Source organism: Cygnus olor, chromosome 2, assembly GCF_009769625.2.
Source record: "Cygnus olor isolate bCygOlo1 chromosome 2, bCygOlo1.pri.v2, whole genome shotgun sequence".
NCBI classification, from domain to species: domain Eukaryota; kingdom Metazoa; phylum Chordata; class Aves; order Anseriformes; family Anatidae; genus Cygnus; species Cygnus olor.
This window is the reverse complement of record NC_049170.1, coordinates 116,664,568-116,687,359: the sequence shown is the minus strand read 5'-3', so window position 1 is coordinate 116,687,359 and position 22,792 is coordinate 116,664,568. Positions and strand designations below refer to the sequence as shown.

Below are 22,792 nucleotides of genomic sequence, written 5' to 3'. Positions count from 1 at the left end.
CCACCTTACGACCAGCTCTCCTTTGGGGATAAGGACTCCAGTTGCGGTTCCCTGCTGGAAAGCCAGCCTGAAGGGAGCGGGGGCAGAGTCCCGCAGCACTGATATACCCCACTGCTGGGAGAGGGCAGGAGACAACAACACACAGAACTGGATTGGGGTGTTTGGGCGTATTGTTTTTTGTGGACAAAGAGAATTGTTTGCACCCCTCCCAAAAAAATAATCCATTTCCTGTGTTACTGTCAAATTGTCAAATTCAGTGCTTAATACTCACCTAGATGAAGGCTGCATGATCAAGCCCCTAAAGAGCAAAGCCCGGTGTTTTTGTGAATTTAATGGCAGTGCTTTTCTAGCTGGAAAAGCAGAGCCTCTTCCTGCCAAACCTCACCTGCCGGACGGGGCACACTTAATGCTGCTCTCCCAAGTCTTTGCCCGAGGAGTTAACAGCCAGACGGAGAGTGTACAGCAGTCCGGTCCCAGCTATTTATAGTCAATATATACCCTATGGCTATCTATATATATAGCCAATATATTCACGCTTTGGCAAACAGCGGCATAAGTAACTAAATAAACCTAAAAAGAGAGCTGTCGAAAGTTTCGTGGCAGCCCCCGCGGTGCCTCAGGAGGGCGCCTGGGTGCTGGGGAGAGCAGCGGGGCTCGCGTGGGGCCGGCAGGAGCCGAGCCTGCGGGATTTCGGCGAAGGAACAGGGGATGTCGTGGCCCCGGTGGGACGGGGCGATGCGGGGAGGGGGCAGGCGCCGGGGTCCCCCGGCGCCTGCCCCCTCCCCGCATCGCCCCGTCCCACCGGGGCCACAAGGTGGCAGCGCTCCGCACCCCGCCGGAGGAAACAAACAGGAGGAGCTCGGGGATGGGGAGAAAAGAGGTGGGGGACACACAGCGGTGCCGCCTCACCTGCCCGAGCGGGAGGGTTCGGTGGTTTTTAATTTAATGCAAATTTTTAAATTATTATTTTTTTTAAGGGGTCGCCGGGCAGGTGCCGCAAAGGAGGAAGGGGTGAAGGGGGGGCAGCGCCTCTCCGCCTTGCTGCGCGCACCCCGGGGGGGCAGGACGGGACGGGACGGGACGGGACGGGACGGGCCGAGGCTCCCCCCTCCCGGCGGGGCAGCGGCGGAGCCCGGCCCCCGCGGCCTCCGCACCCCACCCGCTCCCGCCCCCGGGTCCCCGGGGGTGCCGGGAACACCCGCTCCCCGTCACTGGGGCAGGAGGCGGGGCCGGCTCCGTATAAGAAGGGACCGAGCGGGCGGCTGCGCTCCCAGGTCCCGCGACTCGCTGCCCCGGCCGGCTTCCAGCCTCCGTCCAGCCTCGCAGCCCGCAGGGGAAGCAGCGCCCGGCCCCCGGGAGGCGAGGCGAAGTGGGGCACCGGCAGCAGCAGGAGCAGCACTTGCAGCACCGGCAGCACCACTACCAGCAGCACTAGCAGCAGCAGCAGCAGCAGCAGCCACCTGCGGAGGCTGGAGCTGCGGGCGGCGCGCAGCAGCAGCGGGTGGTGCCCCCGTCCCGGAGCCCCCTGGCCGCGTCCTTGCGGCGCCGCGTCCCGCTCGCCCATGAGCGCCGCCGCCCTCTACAGCCTGGACTCGCCGGCATGCTATAGGAGCTGGTGCCTGGAGCCCGCCAACTTCTACGACGCCAAGGTGGGCAGCGGCGGCGGGCCGGGAGCCGCCTGCAAGCCGGGCGGCCGCGGGATGAGCGGCGACGAGGCCGGCGGCGGCGGCGGAGGCCCCGGGGGCAGCGGCTCCAACCTGGCCGAGCTGAGCGCCGCCGCGCCGGCCATGTACGAGGACGAGAGCGCCATCGACTTCAGCTCCTACATCGACTCCATGTCGGCCGTGCCCAACCTGGAGCTGTGCAACGACGAGCTCTTCGCCGACCTCTTCAACAGCAACCACAAGCCCGAGCGGGGCGGGGATTACGGCGAGTACCTGCCCGCCAAGGACCTGGGCGCCGCCGTCAGCACCCTGCTGGGCGCCGAGCCCCGCGCCGCCTCCTCCTCCTCCTCCTCGTCGTCCTCCTCCTCCTCCTCGGCCGCCTCCTCCGCCTCCTCGTCGTCGTCGTCGTCGTCGTCCTCCCGCGGCGCCCTGAAGCAGGAGCCGGACTGGAGCGACAGCGACCTCTCCTCGTCGCTGCTGCCCTCGCAGATCGCCACCTGCGCCCAGACCATCATGAACCTGAGCGGGCAGCCCACGCCGCCCACCTCCCCCGAGCCGCCGGGCAGCAGCTCCCCGTCCAGCTGCAGCACCCGCTCCCCGGCTCCCCCCGGGCCCCCCCTGCCCTCCTCCGGTCCCGGGGGGGCTCCGGCGGCGGCGGCCGGGGGCAAGGAGCGCGGCGGCAAGAAGTGCGTGGACAGGTTTAGCCCCGAGTACCGGCAGCGCCGGGAGCGCAACAACATCGCCGTGCGCAAGAGCCGCGACAAGGCGAAGCGGCGCAACCAGGAGATGCAGCAGAAGCTGCTCGAGCTCTCGGCCGAGAACGAGAAGCTGCACAAGAAGATCGAGCAGCTCACCCGGGACTTGACCAGCCTGAGGCACTTCTTCAAGCAGCTGCCCGGTGCCTCCTTCCTGCAGCCCGCCGCGGGCACCGACTGCCGGTAACCGGGGGGGGAGCCCGGGGGGACCGCAGGGACGGCCGCCACGGGGCCGTGGCTGGATGCACACATACCTCAGGGGCCGCGGGGCCGAGCCGCGGGGCCGCGCAGCCCCGGGCCGGGCGAGGAGGACGACGAGGAGGAGGAGGAGGAGGAGGAGGAGGAGGAAGGAGCAGCCGCGGTGGAGCCCCCGCCGGTGCGCGGCCGCTTCCCGAGTGCCGTGGCGACGCGGGGCGATGCCTGGGTCTTTCACCGCGAAAAACTCAAACCAAAAAAAAAAAAAACCCACCCACCCCACCCCTCAAAAAAAAGGAGGAAAAAAAAGCTAAACGCCTTTTGTTTTTTTCCTCTCCCCTTAAATTATTTTTGTAATGGTAGTTTTTTTTTGTCTTTTCTACATTTTACTCGTACTGATGCAGCTATGGTACACCTGTTAAAATGATTCGAAGCCTTCATGTATTTTAGACGGTAGGATGACAAAGACTGAGCATGCCTGACCTTTTATATCGATTTTTACAGCATTTCTAATAATAATAATAAAACAACAAAACAAAAAAAAGCGTTTGAAACCAAGTCTGCTCTCGTCTGCCGTATGTCCTGCGGGCGGGGGGACAGTGGGGAGGGCGGCGGGGACAGGCCCATGGGTGGCACCGCCCTGGCCCGGTGCTCCTCAGCCCCCTGGGGAGGCAGGTAAGGGGCTGGGAGGCCTGGAGAAGGCTGGGGAAAGAAAGAAGGGGGGGTCAGAAAAAAAGGAGGCTCAAAACTTGGCCATTCCTTTAGCAACCGCTGCGTACGCCAGCCAGACTTTCCACCCCCGGCCACGGGAACCAGCAGTGAAGCAGCCAGGTTGCTGTTCCTCGCCTGCCGGGACCTGCACAAAACCATTCACTCCTCATCCTCTGACCCGGGAGGTTTTTGTAAATTACCACAAACCGGGATGAAAAAAATCCCTAATCTCAGCCTGAACTCTCACATCAGTTCTCGTATCGCTTCAATGACCGCATAGGAAGACTTTGGTGTTGTCTGACGGGATGGTTAGAAGCTAGACCTGTGATCCGCCTCTCCATACGGTCAGGGTGAGGACGGTGGTGTGGCCGACAAAGCACTTTACTCTTTACGTGTAATAGAAACTGTACAATGAAACACCCGCTCTGTGGGAAGCTACAGATAACGTGGTACTTCCATGCTTAGGTGGCTGATTGCTGTAAAACATTAACTTTTTATGCTTGATACTTTAAAATACGCCTTGTTCAAATCTTTGTAACATTTATTGCAAGCTGATAACAAACACTACAATTTACAATTAGCGATGGCACCGTGGCAGGCAGGCAGCACTTCTGGAATCTGCTGGTGAAACTGTCAGCTTAGATCGACGCTCACTGCATACAGCAAGGTATTTATTTCAAAAATATCAGTAAAATATTTTCCATCCACATAATAAATACAGCATTATAAAACAAAAATAAAAATCACAACCGTTTGAAATTCCAGAACAAGATCTTTCACACTCCAAAACAAAAAACGCACCGAAGAACCATGCTCTCAAATTCTGAACCAAACAGAAGAGTTCAGAAAGTCGAACAGATTTTTTTGTTAATACATTTCTCAGTGTTAGCACACTGTGCGTTATAAATCACGGTTTTAATAAACTATCTTAATACTTATCGCACTCCCATTACACATTATCTGTGGCAATAGTTAACCGATAACCACATCACAAAGTCCACAGATACTGTAGTAGCTGACTACAGTTCAGTCCAGTTCAGTTTCTTTCAGCTTCCAGAAGAGCAATTTCCTCCAGTCCAATGCAGTTTGGCTGGCTGCTCGTGGAGTGGACGTAGCAGCACAACAACCCCACCTCCTTTCCCAGCACGCTCCTCACCTCATAACTCTGGAGTGATAAAAGCATGTTGATTAAAACAAACAGTCCCGTACATTCTGTTCTGAGCAGCATTCGGCTCAGAAGACACAGGGTGTGAGGTCCTCTTCCAATAGACAATTTTTTCAAGCACTCGGAAAGTGGCGTTAGGACTGATGGAAGGAATGAACACACTGCACTTGAGATAATTAGCTCTTCTCCTGTGTAAAGTGCCACTTCCCTACCAGGCTTTCAAAAACTCGTTTAAAAAAAAAATAAAAAAAGCTACTGCAAGCTTGAACTCTGCTTTGCTGAAGCATAAACCCACATGTGCTTTCTTACACTGGATTTTTCATACCATGGGAATGTGTACATATATAGTGTGTTTCGATTACCTTAGCCAACAGACCCACTGAAGGAAACATAGTCTGTATCCTTCTATTGTCCATCCCCTCCCTGCCTTAACGTTGTGTTGCATTTTACGTCGCGTTGTGCCTCGCTTGCAATCATTTGCACCTACACGGCTCCCCCTGGTTAGTGAGCCGACGGACAAGCAGGTTACCTGTCCTGCTGTGATCTGTGTGGGGAAGGGGTTGTGGGGCTGGGGTGATTGCTCTGGGATGACAGAGAGCACGTTAACACAAGAACTGGTGATACTGACTGCGGGCACCTCGCTTGAGAGGGTCCCTCAGAGCAGCTTCACCTGCATTTCTTCCGTCCCTGAGACTTACCTAGGACCAGCCTCTGACCATATGCGGTGACCACATCTATAGCCTGATTCAAGGTACAAATAAGCCTTTTTTTTCCCCCGGATTATTTTTATCCCAGACCACCTGACTCGCCGTGCAGCTGCACAAACAGCCACATTGGTACGACTGCAGCGCTGCCACAAGGTAGGAACAAGTGGCCAGGGGTGGCTAAAACCAACCTCACTGCCAAAAGAAGTAATTAGGAAACTATACCCTTAGAAACTTCAGCAGCACTGGCAAAAAAGAAACAAACAAATAAACAAACAAAACAACGACAACAACTGAAGTGGTGTTTCTTGTGATTAATCTTTGTTGAGACATGCTTCTTTCTAAAACGCAGCAGTTCAGAGATGGAAATGCTTACGAAAAAAAAAGGAAAAAACCCTATCCCTGCATTTTAGCTAGGAAAAAAAATATCACCACCAGTTTGTTTTTAAGGTGCCAGTCTCCTAGATTCTAGCATTATAAAAATTGAAACGTGAAAAAGAGATTGTCTGAATTCTAATAAATAGAAAAAGAATTATGTTTTGTTCAGACTGTAACAAACCAGACACATCCTCTAGAAGAGCAAGACTTGACTGCTATTAAAAGAGCAAGTGTACTTCGGAAATTTCTCATATCTCTTTGCTTAAATGAAATATACACCCTCCAGTGTAAGAATTTCCAAGAAACTTCCACTTCAAATATTATCCATAAATCGCATTAAAACCATAGGGGATGTAATTACAAAGTACTAGGAGGCTGTGTAACAGAGAGAAAGCAAAACGACCCCAATACGTGTCACCCAGCTGAAGACATTTAACCAGGACGATTAATTAAGAAGACAAGCAGACCTTTGCCCCCCTTCCACTGCAACAGAGGGGGGATCTCCAGCTCCTACCTGGGCTTGCCCACTTTCTGAAGGTGCCGCTCCTCCTCTACTGATCATCTGGCAGCCAATGACAGCCCCGCACCTGCCCTAAATGCCTCGCTTACCTGTGATAAATCTGGGTCACTGTGCCAAATGTCAGGGTTCTGCTGATAGCTCAGACTGAAGGAGCAACTACTTCGTGATTACATAAACTGTACTTTAGCCCATGGAGCCCCGTGGCTTACGTGCGTTTCATTTATACAGATCCCAATTGCAAAGTATTACTTTGCATGCATTTTGCAATTTTTTTCTAGTATTACTGCCTGCCAGTAATTTCATACTTGAGCTATTAGAAAGCGGTTGTGCTTTATAGGGTTTAGAAGCTTGGAAAAGTAGCATGCTTGGACTGCATCCTTGCTGCCTTTGGATTTTCAGCCAGAAGACGGAGTAAAGCCTAGCACTGCCCATACTGGCTCTGAATGTCCGGACACACTGCTATTTGCAAATAGCTCTGCAGATCCATGTCTGAGCTAATGCTGTCTATACATCCCATCTGTGGCACCCCTCTTCTAAAAAGGAGAGTGTTAAAAGCCTGATATGCAATAGCCGGGCATCAGCAGGTGGAAGGTAGGATTGCCAAAGGGTAGGTTTGTGCTGGGAGCACACTAACACACTTCAACCCTAATCAGTCCCAGGCTGCACCCAAGAAAAAAATACATTTCTAGTGAAATCTCCTATCCCTCCTCTTGTAGATCTGAAAAGAGCTGCCTGGAAAAGTGGTGGAGTCTCCGTCCTTGGAGGTTTTCAAGATCCCACCAAAGTCACGACTGACCTGACCACATGTTGGCAACAGCCCAGTGTGAGGGATTGTCAGACCACCCTGCCACTTCTGTGACAGCAATACCTTCTCGCTCGATTCACAGCACCTCTATAGCAAGTTATGCAGTTAAACCCTCTTTCATCCATTATACGTACCCCATCCTCACTGGCGGCAGACTTCAGGAGAAAAGAGATTGTTCTTTGTAGCAGCTGGAACGGGAAAATTAACAAGTTTTGTTCATGACAAAAATCTTATGTATAGGAAGACACAGTGTTTGCAGATTAAAACAGTCACATTAAACAAAGATTAATGATTTCAATAGCATGGTTTTGTTTCTCCGGCCAAAAAAGAAGAGGAGAGGTGACACAAATGATGTTCAGGATGGGAGCCTGAAAGTTTCCCAAGGGCCCAACCCAACAAAGCCCTTCAGTTGGACCTGATACATTCGATGTTTTGGAAACCCTAGGGTGAACTCAGTGACTGTGTTACTTGAACAAGACCTGGGAACTGGATTCTCAGTCCAGTGAAACACAAGTCTAGCACCAGATTAAATTATGGGATACTCTTACTTTTTTTTTTTCTTCTTGCAACAGCTGTATATAAAAGTGTTGTTTAGAGTACCTATGTGTCTACATATCTAGCCTCGTTATACTCAATACACGGAAGCTCATTTTGTGCCATACCTTTACTTTTACTGTACTTTGAGATCGGGATGGACAACTCAAGAAGACTTCCAACTGCATTTTCACAACTGGTGAAACGACAACTTCAGAGCACTGGTTGCAATATAGCGATCCTCTGAAGCATGCAAATAACGATGGAAAAACACAGAGAATGGAAAAGTTATCAATTGCAAAATCAAAACACAAACAAAAACCAACTTGCTTGTTCTCTAACTGCTTTGCTGGTACACTTCTAGTAGAAAGGCCTGGTTAAGAGACTCAGCTGATAACAGCAAATGAGCTCCTCTGTTGGCGGACCTAAGTAACTTTCTTGGAGGACCTAAACTCTTCCAGCAAAAGGATCTTCTTTTTATGACTTTAAGCAACGTGGGGGGAGGTTTCAATTTATAGACGATGCAATCAAATATTAATCTCATAACCTTCTAAAAGTTATGGCAACAGAAAAAGGTATAGATTTGGCCTAAATGACTTGTTGATTTAGGCCCTCCTTCAGCAGGCACTCAACATTTACAGCACACACTTAAGCCATATGCAGAAAATTAAGCACAGCCATAAGTGCTTGTTGGAGTATGGTCTTAAATAAGTGTTGATGCTACATTGTTCTCCAAACAAAGCAAAAGTGTTCTTGAGAATATATTAAAAAAAAATCACAAAGTACACTACTATGTGTACATACATACCTCCTTGCTTTCTGCATGATAGTGTAATGTAGGACAATATGTTGCTATATTTTCAACTTTTCCCCCGAGGTTATACATAACAGACCATATGCAGTAAAACTTCTCCTATTTAGGAAAATGGTATATGTTTCAACAGGATTGAAATCACTCTGCTTCTCCTTATGCTTTTGGTAAGCTTTTCCAATAGAAAGAACCCCTTTCCTTCTTTTTATGCTCTAATCGGTCTGCATTTTACATTTATGTAAAATATAGCACATATCACAGTGCAGCACAAAACTGAGGTGAATTAGTGGTATACAGGGTAACAACGTTGGGTAGAAGAATGTTGGTATACAAGAAGCTACTTTTCAAGGAGCTTAAAGTCAGGCCTGTGATTTATGTGGTATGTTCATTAAAACTAACATTACAATGCAGAGGGGTATGAAATCTTTATAAGCAAAAATTTAGCTTGGAAAATTTCGTATCTACTTGTATCGTTCTTAATAAATTAATCTAACCTTGCTGGCTTTATCAGTTCATCAGCAATAAAAATACTACGTCTTAGTTCTAGGAAGGAACAAAGTGCAGTCTGTGCCTGCAGGAATTATTGCATCACCTATTGCTGTTATGGCTACATCTGCAAAACACCTGGAATCCTATGGAGCACCCTGACTCTCACCTGTCCCGGGGATACAGTTCCAACTTTCCATTGCCACATCTGTCACACGTAGGCCAGGAGAAGGCAGTGCTCTCATTAACTCCAACAATGGTACCTACAGAAAATGAAATTATTTTAAAATACTAAATGCAACCTAGCAAACACAGGCACAAAAAAGGGTCATGTTTGACCCTTTTTTATTCTCGTCTCAAGAATAAGACTCTTCCATTCATGGGGTCAGAGCAAGCCTCGGCTTCTCCAGCAGTCTCAGTCCCTTTCTCCTGGGTCCATCCACCAAGGAATGACAGTATGGCATTATAAAAATATCAAAAGGTGGATATTTGAAAATTAACCTTCCAAACAAGCTCATTTGTTCTGTTTGGGGGTTTTATTGCTTTTCTGTTTTGTTTTGTTTGTTTGCTTGTTTTTGTCTCACTGGTCCTCCAATATTTCCATGGCAATAAGTAGTTAGAAAAATCATCAGGCCAGACTGTTTGATATCAACATTTAGGAAACGCAAACCAATTAGAAGACACAATCACTTTCAAAAACAATGATGCAGGTTAAATTCCATCACCAATGGAGTTATTCTTCATTTATACTGATTTAAGAGAGATTAGATCTTGCCCACTGGTTTGTGTGTGTGCCTAAGAAGGGAATGCCAAAGACACTTTGGACTATTGTAAGGGGCTTTGATAGTTTTGGCAAGAAAAACATTCTGAGTTTTATGAGAAGACAGTAAAGACTTTTAAACACTGTATTATGCCTTATGGTATTGGTATGCTGAAATAATTAGCACTGTTTATGGAGAAAATACTTAGAAGTATTTTGAACCATACATAGTGGATCAGCTCTAAGAACAAATTTACCATAAAATAAACTCTCAGTCTGGTACAAAAGATGCACGGACTAAAAATTTCAGCTCCTTTTGAGCAAGAACCTTGCAGTTATGTAATACATTCAATGAAATAAGCCCTTGGAGACTAAGGAGCATTTACACTGTCTGTAAAACAGGGTCTTAATCTTCAGCTTTCCTGACTCTCCTGAGACACGGATTGTCAGAAAGGAGGGAGCTACACATAAACAACAAAACCATATTTTCCTTTCAGAATTCAAAGGACAGAAAGTCTGAAGATCAGGAAACCAACTTCTCAACTACTACATTTATGACCCAATCTCTCTCTCTCTCTCTCTCTTTCTCTCCACCCCCCCTCCCCCCCCATGGATTACACTGCAATTCTGTGTATTTAACCCCTTTGACTGTAACAAAAATAATTTTGATTCTCCAGTTTTTGTGATAAACTGTGAGTTTCTTTTGGCATTTGCAAGGTAAATGATTCCTGCCACAACAGAGGCATGTTTCCTTTGCTCTTGGAAAAGAAAAAAAAACTACTACTTTGCTGGGTATGTTTGCTTTTTTATTAAAAAAAAAATCACTATTTCAATTAAACAAACAAAGAAAAAAGAAACAGCAACCTTTTTCTGACAGATCTGTTTCTCTCTAAGCCTTTTAATTTTTCCCCCAGTAGTGTGCTATACTGCAACTGTGGAATGCCAGTGCACAAGTAATAGAATTACATCTGAAGATGAATCAGGATCATTCTGAGATTAGGTCTACGGGAGAGGTTTATTTTGATGAAAACAGAATTCCCTCATGAAACCACCAGAGATCACTGAAGTCAGAACAAATATAACTCCGAAATAGCAACAGATCTAATAACCTAGTGACAGTCTTTTGCATCCTGTGTGCACAGTGATTTCTCAAGTTTAAGCAGCTGAACAGTTGCACATCTTTGTCAAGACTTTAGATTTTGCTTGACTTTCACAAACCTTTTGGATATTCTCCCGAGATCCTTCTTTTAAATGGAAATGCACATAGATTTTTACCTCTACTCTATTTTTCTGGGTTGTGGCTGACATCATTAAGAAGAGACTGACAATAGCTCAATCAGGACAACACCTGGAAAAACAGGTCTTGAGTGAGGAATGCAAAGGAGGATTAAAGTAACACTCTGGTTGAAATGTTTGAAAAATGAATGTGGATATTATTATTTTTTGCCAATCGGTTACCCTGATTAATAGATAGGAAGGGAAAAATTTCAATCCAAAAGAGAGAGCCAGGTAACATGATTTACTCCATTTTGTTTAGTCTGTTAAGAGGGAAACTGAAAAAGAAGCCTGAGTAAGGGCTTAAACATGAAAATATGCAATGTCAGAATTCAATCACTGGATGTGAATCATACACTAGGCAAACATCATTAATCATGCAATATTCCTGCACAGCATATGTGCTATGAACTAAGTAGAATTTGCTCATAAGTATGGTTAAGAGGAAAAGTAGTTCTGTGTAGTATGAACTGCCAACATTTATGGTCATCCTGACTCTACTATACAGCAAACAGAGGTTAGAAATTACTTCGCAATGAATAGTGATGAGAAAATAAATCTATTAACCCTGAGCTCACAGCTGAGAAACACAGATTCATCTTTGAAAGAAGAACAAAGTTTCCAGGAGAGAGCAATCCCAGGTTCTCACTCATCTGTTGACCAGCAACATACTCCATCCCAGAGCTGGTATGATCAGACCTCCCTGAAATAAAGACTTCTGACAGACTCGGTGGCTCTGTTTGGATTGCAACGTAGCCCTTTCCGGTGGGGAAGGAAGGATTTGACCAAGTATGACTGGAAGACTTCATTGAGCAGAACACTGACACAAATACAGACAGTTTGCAGCAGCGGATAGTCCACTGATTACGAGGAAGTTTTGCTAGTGAAGGTTGAGAAGGTACACTGCCAACCTCCTGAGAGCCAGGAGGAGCAGCAATGAGGGCAAAGAGCAGGAAGGAGCAATGCTTCAAGAAGGGGTAGAGAAAGCCTCTGCAGCCCCTTCGAGCATTAGGTGAGAGGAAGCCTACATACAGAATATGTAGGTGACTAAAAGTGTGGCAAGTGAAAGAAGGACACAAAGAAAAACAATGAACAAAGTAATCCTGCTTCTCATTGAAAGCCAGATTAACAATTCTGTGAGTTTTTTTCTAGGTGAGAGAGAGGTGGTGAGTGAATTTTGGAGAAGATAATTTTTCTTTCATGGATTACTACATCAAATACATATGTTCGCACCAACAAAACAGTGCTAATACTATTAGTTTTACTTCTTCATTAGAGACTTGTAGGCAGTAGCTAAACAAATTCCAAAACAGTGCATATATATGTTAAATGTTATTAAATAATTTTAGTTACACAAAAAAGTGAGGTTATAATCTATATATAGCCCTAGCATAGAAATAAAGATACTTTACATTCTACATTGGTACAAAGGTGTGGGAACCTACTGGTAAAAGCTACCCCAGGCAAATTTCATATTAAGCAAGACAAGATTGTAGGATTAATTTCTCCTGTTGTCCTTCTTACACCTGTAATAAAAAATCGGGAAAAGCATGACACCTCTTATGTAAGTAAAGTACTTGTTTACACACATGATCACAAAGGTGTATTTTCTTTGCTCTACTGAAAAAAGAAAGGACTCAAATTTTGCTATATATACACTGTCAATGGGTCAAAAGAAGACAGGCACTTCTCATACCTAGTTACAATAAACAAGAGCAGAGAAGTGATAACTCTTAGCATAAATATTGCAGAGGTTAAAAAAAAGCCAAAAAGTATTTCCTACCCAGTGACAGAAATATCCTTCAAGTAACTCACAGTGTCAATGGGAGATGTACATACATAATGACTGAGGCTTAGAGTGCCTGTAGTTGTGCTTGTTTTTCATTATGCAGAGTTCAAGATTTGTCACTGCAAGGTGATCATATATCAATCACAGAGGCATCACTAACTTGTGGATGTACTCTAAGAGAAGGTATGTTTAGTAATAGCTTTGAGTGGTTTAAAACTGACTTTTCAGTGTACTGCTTTATAGCTGGAAGAATTCATTTGTAACCATTATTTGCTATTATTTTAAGCCTCTTTCAAACATTCAGGTGAATACTTGAAAGTGTAAATGTAAAACAGTATCAAGAATTTTCTACAAGGGCTACTGGAATCATAAAGAGTTAAATTAAGAGAGGAAACTGTTTAAAAGCTGAAAGTACTTGGCTTTTAAGGACTTTTCCCCATAGGCACTATGCAAATGGGGGGGCTTAAGAACCTGACTGGACAAAGTGTTATAAAATATATTGTATGAAATGTTACTGCATTATTAGGAAATACTAGAAATTACATTGTAAGAAATGTTTCTGCATGGTTACCGGTAGGACTACAATATTAGACAAAGCAATGATCCAAAGTGGCTGGTGAGCAAATATTGGCCAAGTTAAGCTAGGTGACTATGGTGAAATATTAAATTGCCCCATTGCAGCAGAGCTCCAGGGAAATCAGACAGTAACCCCTACCGTTCAGAGTCTGGCTGACATATCTTCTCCATCTGCCTGAAAAATATTGGTATATCTTACTGTTGCCAATACCAACAAGGCTGGTGTGAACAGAAGGCTCCTGAAAGAAGATGGCGAAGGAAGGAATATAATAAACCAGACTGTGCATCAAACATTTATTCTGGGGCATCAGCGAGGGGGAGCAGTAGCCAGGCAGAGCTTGGCCAGCAAAAGACAAATGGAGCCCATGAAGAAGCATAAAAACTTATATATCCTAACGATCTACAGCAATACTGTACTTTTTTATCCCTGCACCCTGTTTGTGCAAGAAATCAATACGAGGACCTGAAAGATTAAAGTGAACACGAATAATTAACCACATTCATTTCAAAAAAAGGCCATACGAACCTCTCACAGCACAAATGGAATTGGCCTGTGTGGTAGAATCCAGCTCATCGAGTTTGACAGGGCCAGGCAGCTCACTGAGGTCAGCACCGGCAGCCGAGCACAAAAGAGGCTTTTGTAATAAGAGAACAGTACGTTCAACACAAATAATCCTACCTGCCAACAAAGACATTTCAACTCAGTACAGTAACAGGGAAAAAGGTGACCATGATAATTGTCATGGCCAATAATGACAATGATTTCTGCCAGCTACTAAACAGATGGACAGACTCCATCAGGTTTTCTCTATGACAAAATATTTTGCTTTCAGTGATACATGCAGCATGCTCTTGTTACACTTTGCGACTCCCGGGGAAAAGATTTTTTAAAAAATTCTAACATGGCAAAGGAGAATCAGATTCCATGCAGACAGCATTGTACCACGCTGCAAACACAAAGTTATTGTCTCTTCCCCAGTGATAAGCTTGGACACCCCTCAAGGTGGTCTTACTTTGTTTTAAAGATTACAAAGAGTAGATGCATGCAATACTTTATTCTCCAAAGCAGAGGTGTGTGGCTCAGTTAGCACGAAACCAGTACGACCTCAGCTAGTAAGGGAAAACAGACTAGTTAGCAGATGCAGCAACAGGACACACGGCCATTTACACAGTTTGGTACTTCCCATCCACTTGCTTTTTGGAAGTGAGGGAAGGCAGGAGATGTGAATTACACCTCTCCACACGGATGCACCACACAGAATGACGGGTGAGCCTCGTTCTTACGAGCAACTAAAAATGACTGTAGAGTCAACTACCTCACAGAACCTGTATGGTGGGAAGGGCTCTCACAGCTGAGATGGTATATGGTAGTTTGTAAAAGTTCTGTGTCTAGGGACACGCAAGTCTCTAGATTCATTGTCTTACTCCTTTTAGAGGCAGTAAGCTCAATAAAACAAGTCTCTGCAAGAATACCAAAACAAATGAAACCAAGTTGCTTACTATTTCTGAGTCTTCTGTCAGCTAGCATATTTGATTGATACTGGTCTTTAGATTCAACAGTCATCAAGGAAGACTGACAGAAATATTGGTGAACATACAGTAAGATAATTTCATTTCTCACTTTCACAGGAGACATAACCAAAAATACAAAAAAGAAACCTCACAGAAAACTTCTAATTACAACCCCATTCAAATTGCTCATCCCAAACCTGTAACGTTTCATCTTCAACTGAGAGTGAAAGTCTCTGTAGGCCATGTATTACAGTGTTATAGATTAGGGTGTTAGTTCAGTTCAATTCCAACTGCTTCAAAACCACATGTAAAGCTTACCATTTCCCCACAGGGCATCCTTGAAGAAGATGAGTCGCGAGGCAACACTGAGAGCTTCTATGATTTCCGTACTGAGAACGCACGATGCAGCAACTGACACAGCAACAACTTTTGGAATTGTGTGAGCTACATCTTGCAATGTGAAGTCAGTCACAAACAACAAAATCTCTCTTTGATTTGTAGGAACACTGTGTTTTGTCTACGATTTTAAAAAATAAGTAAGTCAATAAATTGGGATGTAGTAATTAATTTTTAGAAGAAGGAAATACTAAAGTAACATCTTCATCTTTAAGCAACTAATAAAACTGACACATTACTACACTTAGGGCCTGTACATAAAAATGAGTTAAAGTTTTATTGGAATTCCTCATTACTCCTTAATGCAGACAAGGACTAACATCTATACCTTAAATTAACCTTCCAAGATTGACCCACTGTGATCTTGGCTCTACCACTATCAACTCTCATGTCTTACCATAACTCACTTGGATCTTAAAATATATTTTATAAAAAGTTAATTGGCCATTTTTATGAACAAAGTCTTGCATAATTTTTCCCTTGGAAAAAAAGAAAGGCTAACACTACTACTAATGTTATTTAGCTGTGTGAGCAAATTTTCCATGCACTGTTATCTGATCCTCGAAAACTCCAGTCCTTGCAGTGGATAGCTACTGCAGTGACACAGCTGTAGGTTTTTCTTCTTGTTGAACAAACACATCTCTAAATATTTGAATGATACATAGAAGTAGTAAAGAATATAACTTATAATTAAGAAACACAATAATCCACAATGACAATTTAAGTTTTCTGACTAAGACGGGTGTGAAAATACTCTGGTGTAGTTAAAGTAAGGTATATCAAAATTAGTGATGTCACAACCAAAAAAAAAAATCTAATGCCAGGCTTCATATCTGAAAACAGTTATTACTAATTTATAATTTTACACTATTCATAATACCTTTTTTTTTTTTTTTTTTTTTTAAATTTTCATACTGGGATGATGAGCAAGACAGATTACACAGACATGATGTAGACATCAGTGTTTAGTCCAGGATCTCTAACAAAGCCAAACAATTCCACAATCTGTGCTTTTCTTCTTCCTTTTTTCTAACATAACTTCTATAATATCTACATGTATGTGAATTTTCCCATACTTTAGAAAAAACAAGTTTAATAACAGAGCATATTGCACATTTACCAGTCCAAACAACTTGTAATTTTGAAGATTCTAATATTTTAAAATATTTAACTGAAATTAAATTACTTTCTTAATTTAAAAAAAGGCTTTGTTACTATTCTACCTTGTTATTATTAGTCTGTTCCTTAAAAAAAATTATACTTAAAACATTCAAATGAAATTTAAATACTACAAGGATTGGAAAGACATATCACAGAAGTATTTTATTCTCGAAGTTGCATTTCTCTAGCATAAAGTAATGCAATGAGAACCCCAACTTTTTGTCTTCAGTTGAGTTCAAACCCTGAAAGCGTTATCCAGACTAAAATTAACTTTTTGTTCATGCTAGGAGCTCTTAGAACAAATGCAGTAATTAGAAATAATGGCTGGTAAAATTTATAACTCAGATATTATGGTCCTGCCTTAATATATGCTTCCAATTGCATTTACATTGTTTCTTTTCCTAGTAACTGTATGCATTTGGGTACCTCCTTTGTGTGGATACCATTGAAGTATCTTCAAAAGAAAGATTTTTTGCAGCTGTCCCATGAGAATTCCTAACACATTAAAAGCTGGCTTTCAGAAGAATCATCCAAAAAGTAAATAATAATAACAGCAAAAAATCACAAGTTAGTATAAAATCATCATCTTGCTATGTGTGACAATTTGTTCTGAACAGAAAGGACATAACAGACAAATAGCAGCAGGATTGAGTTATAAGGAAGGACAGCTCCTTAACCACAGATGGAATATATTTCCTCATATTCCTTCTGTACCACAGTACTGATTCTGAGTAATAAGAAAAGCATATTTCCATTCCTGCTTCACACAAACGAAGCATCTCAGAATACTCTTGCTACGTAGAATAAATATTATTTTTAAAGTACATTTGACTTAACTCCTGTAGCAGATTACCTAATAATAACAGACCTGCTAAATGAACCAAACTGTAGTCCCTAGCTCACATATTATAACTTGGTATTTTGCACATGAAGGTGAAGGTAACTGCAGTAAACAAGCTGCTGTTCACGATCTTCTTCTGGAATGATTAGGAAAGTGATACACTAACAGCAGGTAAATACTTTTTACGTTTCTAGAGCAGTGATCCAGAAGTGTTATCCAGCAGTATTACAGAAAAAGAAGATTGCTATTGCTTTTCCAGTATTACTTTCAAAGAATTCACAAGCAGTCATATTCACTCACGAAAATCTAGTGCTTACTGTTCACTAAATGAAAAACAGCCAGTAAACCTCCTAGTAGCAAGAAGAAATTATAGAAACTATAATTCTTCCTGTTAGATAAACTTCCACTCTTCAAAGTCACAACTGCTCCTGCATACTTCCTCTTCTCTCTAATTTAGTGATGAAGTGATTCTACACAAGAATACTGAAGAACCCCAGTGTCTCAGACATAGGTAGATGTACCTAAATATAAAAATGCTTGGGTAGGATACCACCAGTCTGTAATTTATTTATTTAAATTGAACAGGCTTCTTGGAAACAGAAGTCCACACATGTACGTGTCTGTCTTTCTGTTACCAGCCTGAAGATCCCATCAAGGTAGACATAATTTCCCGCATTTGCAAATGCTTTGCTCTCATGTTAGTAAATGCTCCGCACGCATTCAGCAGAGAAAACACTGCGGAGTGACAAGATATACCCCTCACCACAGGAGCTAAAAGTACTCCCTGCCACAAAATCAAATCACAACTCATTGGCTTTTGAAGCAAGAGGACAAGACCAAACTAAATTTACGTCTCACGCTGGTGGGAAGCATCCCCAGCTATTTTGCTGGCCGTTCTGGAATTTCTTTGTCTTTGGTCCATATGCTTTGATTCACACTTTGTTTCTTGTGGAGCAGATGGACAATTGCAAATTATTATCCACCAGAATTCAGGGCTGGCTGTACTGAGGATCCAGTCGCCAGGAAAAAATAAATAAATCAGCAACAAAAAATTCCTTTAACTACTGAGGGAGTTAGCAGCATTTTGAAAGAAAATTGTAGCATCGTTCAGAAACAAATAAATAAAACATAATTATAAGCTTTCCAACACAGTATGGATGGCAGATGTATTTACCTAAGAGTTCCTCCTTTCTACTAGCTGGACCATAAAAGCCAAATTTGCCTGAGGGGCTTCTATTGAAGTCAACAAAAATAGTCCACCCACTTGCATGCAGAGAGAAAAACTGTATTTTTACATAACCATCATCTGTTCAATTCTATCCCCATTCAACTGCCCGGGAACTTCTTGCTATGTATCTAAGGACAGTACATTGATTTTCATTGCAAGTCTCAATTAACTTTCTGTAAGCTTCCTTACTAGAATGAAATATTATTTCTAACTAGATACAAAGTTATTCAAGTTTAATTCACCTTCTAGAGTAAATGGGATTGAAACCATGCAGCTTCAACTGCAGTAAGATGCAGTTCATCCTACCCATTCACAAGACCTGGTGATAATTCTGCTCATGTAGCTCTTGAAGATAATGCACAAAGTTTTTCTTTCCCCTAAACAAGATAAATGCTGGCCTCTTCACACATATGTTAAGTTGATTTTATTTCACTAAGTGAAAAGATTACCTGCAGCCTCAGGTATAGCACTCGTGCCCAAAAGCTACAACGCTCATTACAACCATCGATCTGAAAATAATGGTACAAAAACAGGGAATGAGACAAGAAGAAATTCAGTGGTAGAAAGCATTTGTTATCAGACTTTTAAAGCACACTACCTGAAGAATTTCCTTCAGACCACGAACAGCTGGTGGCTGGTACAAATTAGAAATCTGCTCTTCCTCATCCACTTCCACATGTATTTCACCAGACTGAACAGTAAGAATGTAACAGAAGCTGGGAGGAGGAAGATTAGTTGTTATCTATTAAAAAATAAGGAAAAGAAATGTAACGTTAAAAAAGGCACTTCAATGTGGCCAGTCAGGTTTTATAATGATAGCCAAAATGAACCACACAATTTACATTTTAAGAGTGATGGGAAAACAAAATAATGACTCTCTGAAGTAGGAGCTGAGTTAATAAAACAACATTTGCAAGTTATAAGTGAAATCAGCTTGTGTGTATCATTCTTTCCATAATCTGACATTGATCCTCATCATAAAAACATCTCATGATTTGGCACACTTGGCAAACACTGCAGCTATTCCAAGGTGGTGACTGTTTTTGTATTTTTTTATTACATGGTAGGAGTACCCTGATTATTTATTTTTTTAACATCCATAACTTTTCTGAGATTTGGGGACTTTTGCATGTGGGTGGGTTTTTGTGATAGTAAACAGATGAAGAACTTTTAAAGCTGCCAAATTAAATCCAGGACAGCACAAGGAGATAATGAAGAACAGGAACTCAACAACTACAAGAACTGCTCTTCTTGTGTTATGCCAGATTTTTCTCCCCCCCTTAAAAAGTATTGTGATGTAACAACTTTATCAATCTCCAGTCAAAGAAAGAGAAAGGCTTCTGAGAAATAAAAGACCCTGCTAGATTTATTAATTTTTTTTTTGATCTGGTAAATATTCTTCTAGCTATGTTTATAGTTAATAAAGTGTTTAATTTGAGAAATATGAATCTGCTAAAGACAGCTGCCCATTCATTAAAAAACGTCTGCATAAGAAAAAAAAAAAAAAAAAGACACAGCCCATATTCTTGTTTGCCTCTGATGGCACTAAAAAGGTACTTGAAGGTACATATGGCTAAAAATAAATCAGTGCCACAGATCTGTTCTTCCCAAGCAACTTTATCAGTGTATTGGCAATATTATTTATGTATTTATGATTAAATATGCTTCCATAAAACTGTGTGTAAAGCTATACTGTTTGTACCACAAAAAATGTACTTCACCTAAAAAAGTGCATTCTGCCAAAAACCTGCAGCAGTAGAATATGCCTGATCCTCTGTAGAATGAATTAGTATTTCAAACCCAAGACAGGGTGTAAATTGAATGATTATGGAAAGTTTCCTCCATTTCTAGATTGCTAATAAAATAGAGAAAATGAAGAACAAATGAATGTCATAACAATGTTGAAGAACATTTAAGAGCTTTGATCCATCCGAGAATATTCCTATTCTGTTGTCCACAGTATTTTAACGCACAAAACAATCCGCTCCTCTGAGACTTCTGAAATGTCTATATGAAAGGGAGAACCAAGGAGACAACAGCAGTTTCACTCAGTTTCAGTCTTGGTTTTACAACCAAGGTCTGAACTTTTTATTATTCAACATAAATCCCCGTACAATCCAAAGAACACTGTACACTGCAGCGAAAACATTCTCAGACTTTAGAAATAACTAGAAACAACTAGCAATATCCACCTTTTATGTCCTCTGGTTTTGTAACTTGTTTATTTTCAACTTTTTCTGCTTTATGAGAACTTGCATCCTGATTGACTCCTCTAGGCTCTAACACAGACTTTTAATACCACAAACTTCTTCCCCAAAGAACAGCTATACAAGAACAGCAGGACAGCACAAGTACTTGGTTAACAAGAAGCTTCTCAAATGACCTCGTGTTACCAAAATGCCACTCGATATGACATGACTCCTTTTCAAATACAAAAGCTAATTAAATGAAAATTAAATATGCAAATTTAGATTTGCAAATGTACAGTAACATACTTCAAATCCATTTCAATACATCACATTAGGAACTTCCACCACCTCCCAAAATCACAGAAACATTTATTATCTTCTAGCAGATTATTTTTGTGTTCATCTTTTGACTGTCTTCACATTGGACAACTGTCAGCCAGAACGAGACCTAATTCCAGAAGTCAGTCTATCTTCACTGGAGTTAATCTCCAGAAAAGAACTTAAAAAGAATGAGTTAATATCACTGTATATAGATTTCTCAGATAGCGTGGAGCCAGCTAATATCTCTTTCCTCCAGCAAGGAAAGGAAAGGAGAGGAGTAATTTGTCTGGCCATTCTATCACCCTAGCTCTAGAGGATTAATAGAAGACTAACTGCATCGTTTTGGAAAGAAGCTGCTGATCCAGAGTGCCTCAAGTAAGCTTAGAACCAGTAAAACAACACTCAGTAGCTAAATAAAGAGAGGGCAAGAATCTGATACCCAAAATAAATCTGATTACACTACTAAGAAAAATAGTAATCATGAGTGAAAGAACACATTTCCATAATAACAAGACTTACCATTTCAGGGTCTTGACTTTGTCCAGGAACTTTTACAGGCACTACTGGAGGCCATAAGCTGTCAATCAGACTAAAAAGTCCTAATGCCCTTCAAAAAGACCAATAAAATCAGGTTTAGAATGCTTCTCCCTCTTATACGTTACATTAAAAAGATTCATTAAGAAATATAATTTATACCATTGCATGATTATGAAAACAATTTTAAATCATATTTGTTTTCTAGAAGCTGGTTTTGATTTGGTCTAATTAAATCTCCATCATTTCTGCTGCAGGGTAGAGAGAGAGGGAAGGGATGCATCACATTCAGCGACAAGCAACTCATATTTAATCCTTTGCCATGAACAGCCTGCTACATGATAAAATCCAGGAGATCTTGGGTAAATGCTAGCTTGGGAAGGACACGGACAACTTTTTTAAAAAATAGCTTTTAACTATTTTAACTGATAGATTGACAAAATGTTTTCTTTCTAACATTTTTATTTCTTGCTTTTCTCTAACTGCTGATTGCCACTGCTATCAGGAAAGTTAGCAATTATCAGATATGAGCAGAGAAACAGGCAAGATTTTTTTATCTGAAATACACCCAGGCCTTGGAGTACCAATGTGCAGGGAACCATCTCTTTCTTACACAGCTGCTCACTTAGTTATGATTTTTATTTATTTCTTTTTCAAGTTCTCCACCTTCAGTTTAGAAACAAACATAGGATCAACAGCCCGGCATGTTAAGGTGAACTGCTGCAAACTCTTCAGCTTTAGCATGCCAAGCTGTAATTTGCAGCAGTTTGGTGTCTGGCTTGTCAGTTGATGCGTCATCACGCAGTAAAAGCAGAAACATCTATGGGAGAGGCCAAGGAAATAGCTGAGGGAGGGGAAATAGCCACAGATAACCAACTTGAAGAGGTGTGCATTTCTGAGTTAAAGCTCTCAGTTATCTTGTCCTAGTTCTCTGTGCGTGTTCTGAATAGTCAAAGCACAGAGACCTGGATTTTAACCCCACATTGCCTCTGAGAATGAATTGCCTGTCCCTCCAATCATGAAAGCCACTACTTCTGAAACAGTTCTGTTTTAGCAAGTCCAAAACTTGCTAAAGCTAATCTTAGCCTCTGAACAAAACACCTAGAAGAAATAACAGGCATACTCTTGTACTGGTCTGAAGCATGTTGCAATATGCTGCTTCTCTCCAAGGAGTCATGGAAGATCTCCTTTAAAGTTCTGCTTTTATCTCACTTCTGCTTAAGTTTATCTATTTCTGTATTTCCCTTGTTCTTCTTTTGATCCTTAAGTGCTTATACCTTGGGTATCTATAGGCAGTGAGCTTCTTTCTACATTGATGCCTACGGACCAACACTGTAAGAAGTTTTATGAAGGTAAATATCTGAGACTGAGTGGATATCCAGTCCACAAGACTGGATCTTGTGGAATAAAGCTTTTGGTTCAAGGTTCGGGTAACAAACTGTCAGATTAAAAAGATGGTGTTGCTATCTGTAGTTGTGCTCC

General features: G+C 42.3%; 2 protein-coding genes across 3 annotated transcripts in view; one reads left to right on the top strand and one right to left on the bottom strand.

Annotated features, from left to right (window-relative positions):
* Positions 1-1,208: 1,208 nt before the first annotated feature.
* CEBPD (CCAAT enhancer binding protein delta) lies at positions 1,209-3,172 on the top strand. Its single transcript, XM_040550347.1, has one exon. The coding sequence runs from the start codon at positions 1,563-1,565 to the stop codon at positions 2,604-2,606; it is 1,044 nt and encodes a 347-aa protein (XP_040406281.1). The 5' UTR covers positions 1,209-1,562; the 3' UTR covers positions 2,607-3,172.
* Positions 2,978-22,792, bottom strand: part of SPIDR (scaffold protein involved in DNA repair) — a 202,801-nt gene continuing 182,986 nt past the window's right edge. For both annotated transcript variants that reach the window (XM_040550344.1, XM_040550345.1), the window contains 9 exons: positions 21,296-21,383; positions 18,865-19,008; positions 18,716-18,775; positions 14,959-15,157; positions 13,655-13,807; positions 8,898-8,991; positions 7,560-7,674; positions 7,032-7,085; positions 2,978-4,490 (listed from right to left, as the gene is read on the bottom strand). In XM_040550344.1, coding sequence (XP_040406278.1) covers positions 4,362-4,490; positions 7,032-7,085; positions 7,560-7,674; positions 8,898-8,991; positions 13,655-13,807; positions 14,959-15,157; positions 18,716-18,775; positions 18,865-19,008; positions 21,296-21,383 — 1,036 coding nt within the window. In that variant the 3' untranslated portion in view covers positions 2,978-4,361. The remainder of the gene's footprint in view (positions 4,491-7,031; positions 7,086-7,559; positions 7,675-8,897; positions 8,992-13,654; positions 13,808-14,958; positions 15,158-18,715; positions 18,776-18,864; positions 19,009-21,295; positions 21,384-22,792) is intronic.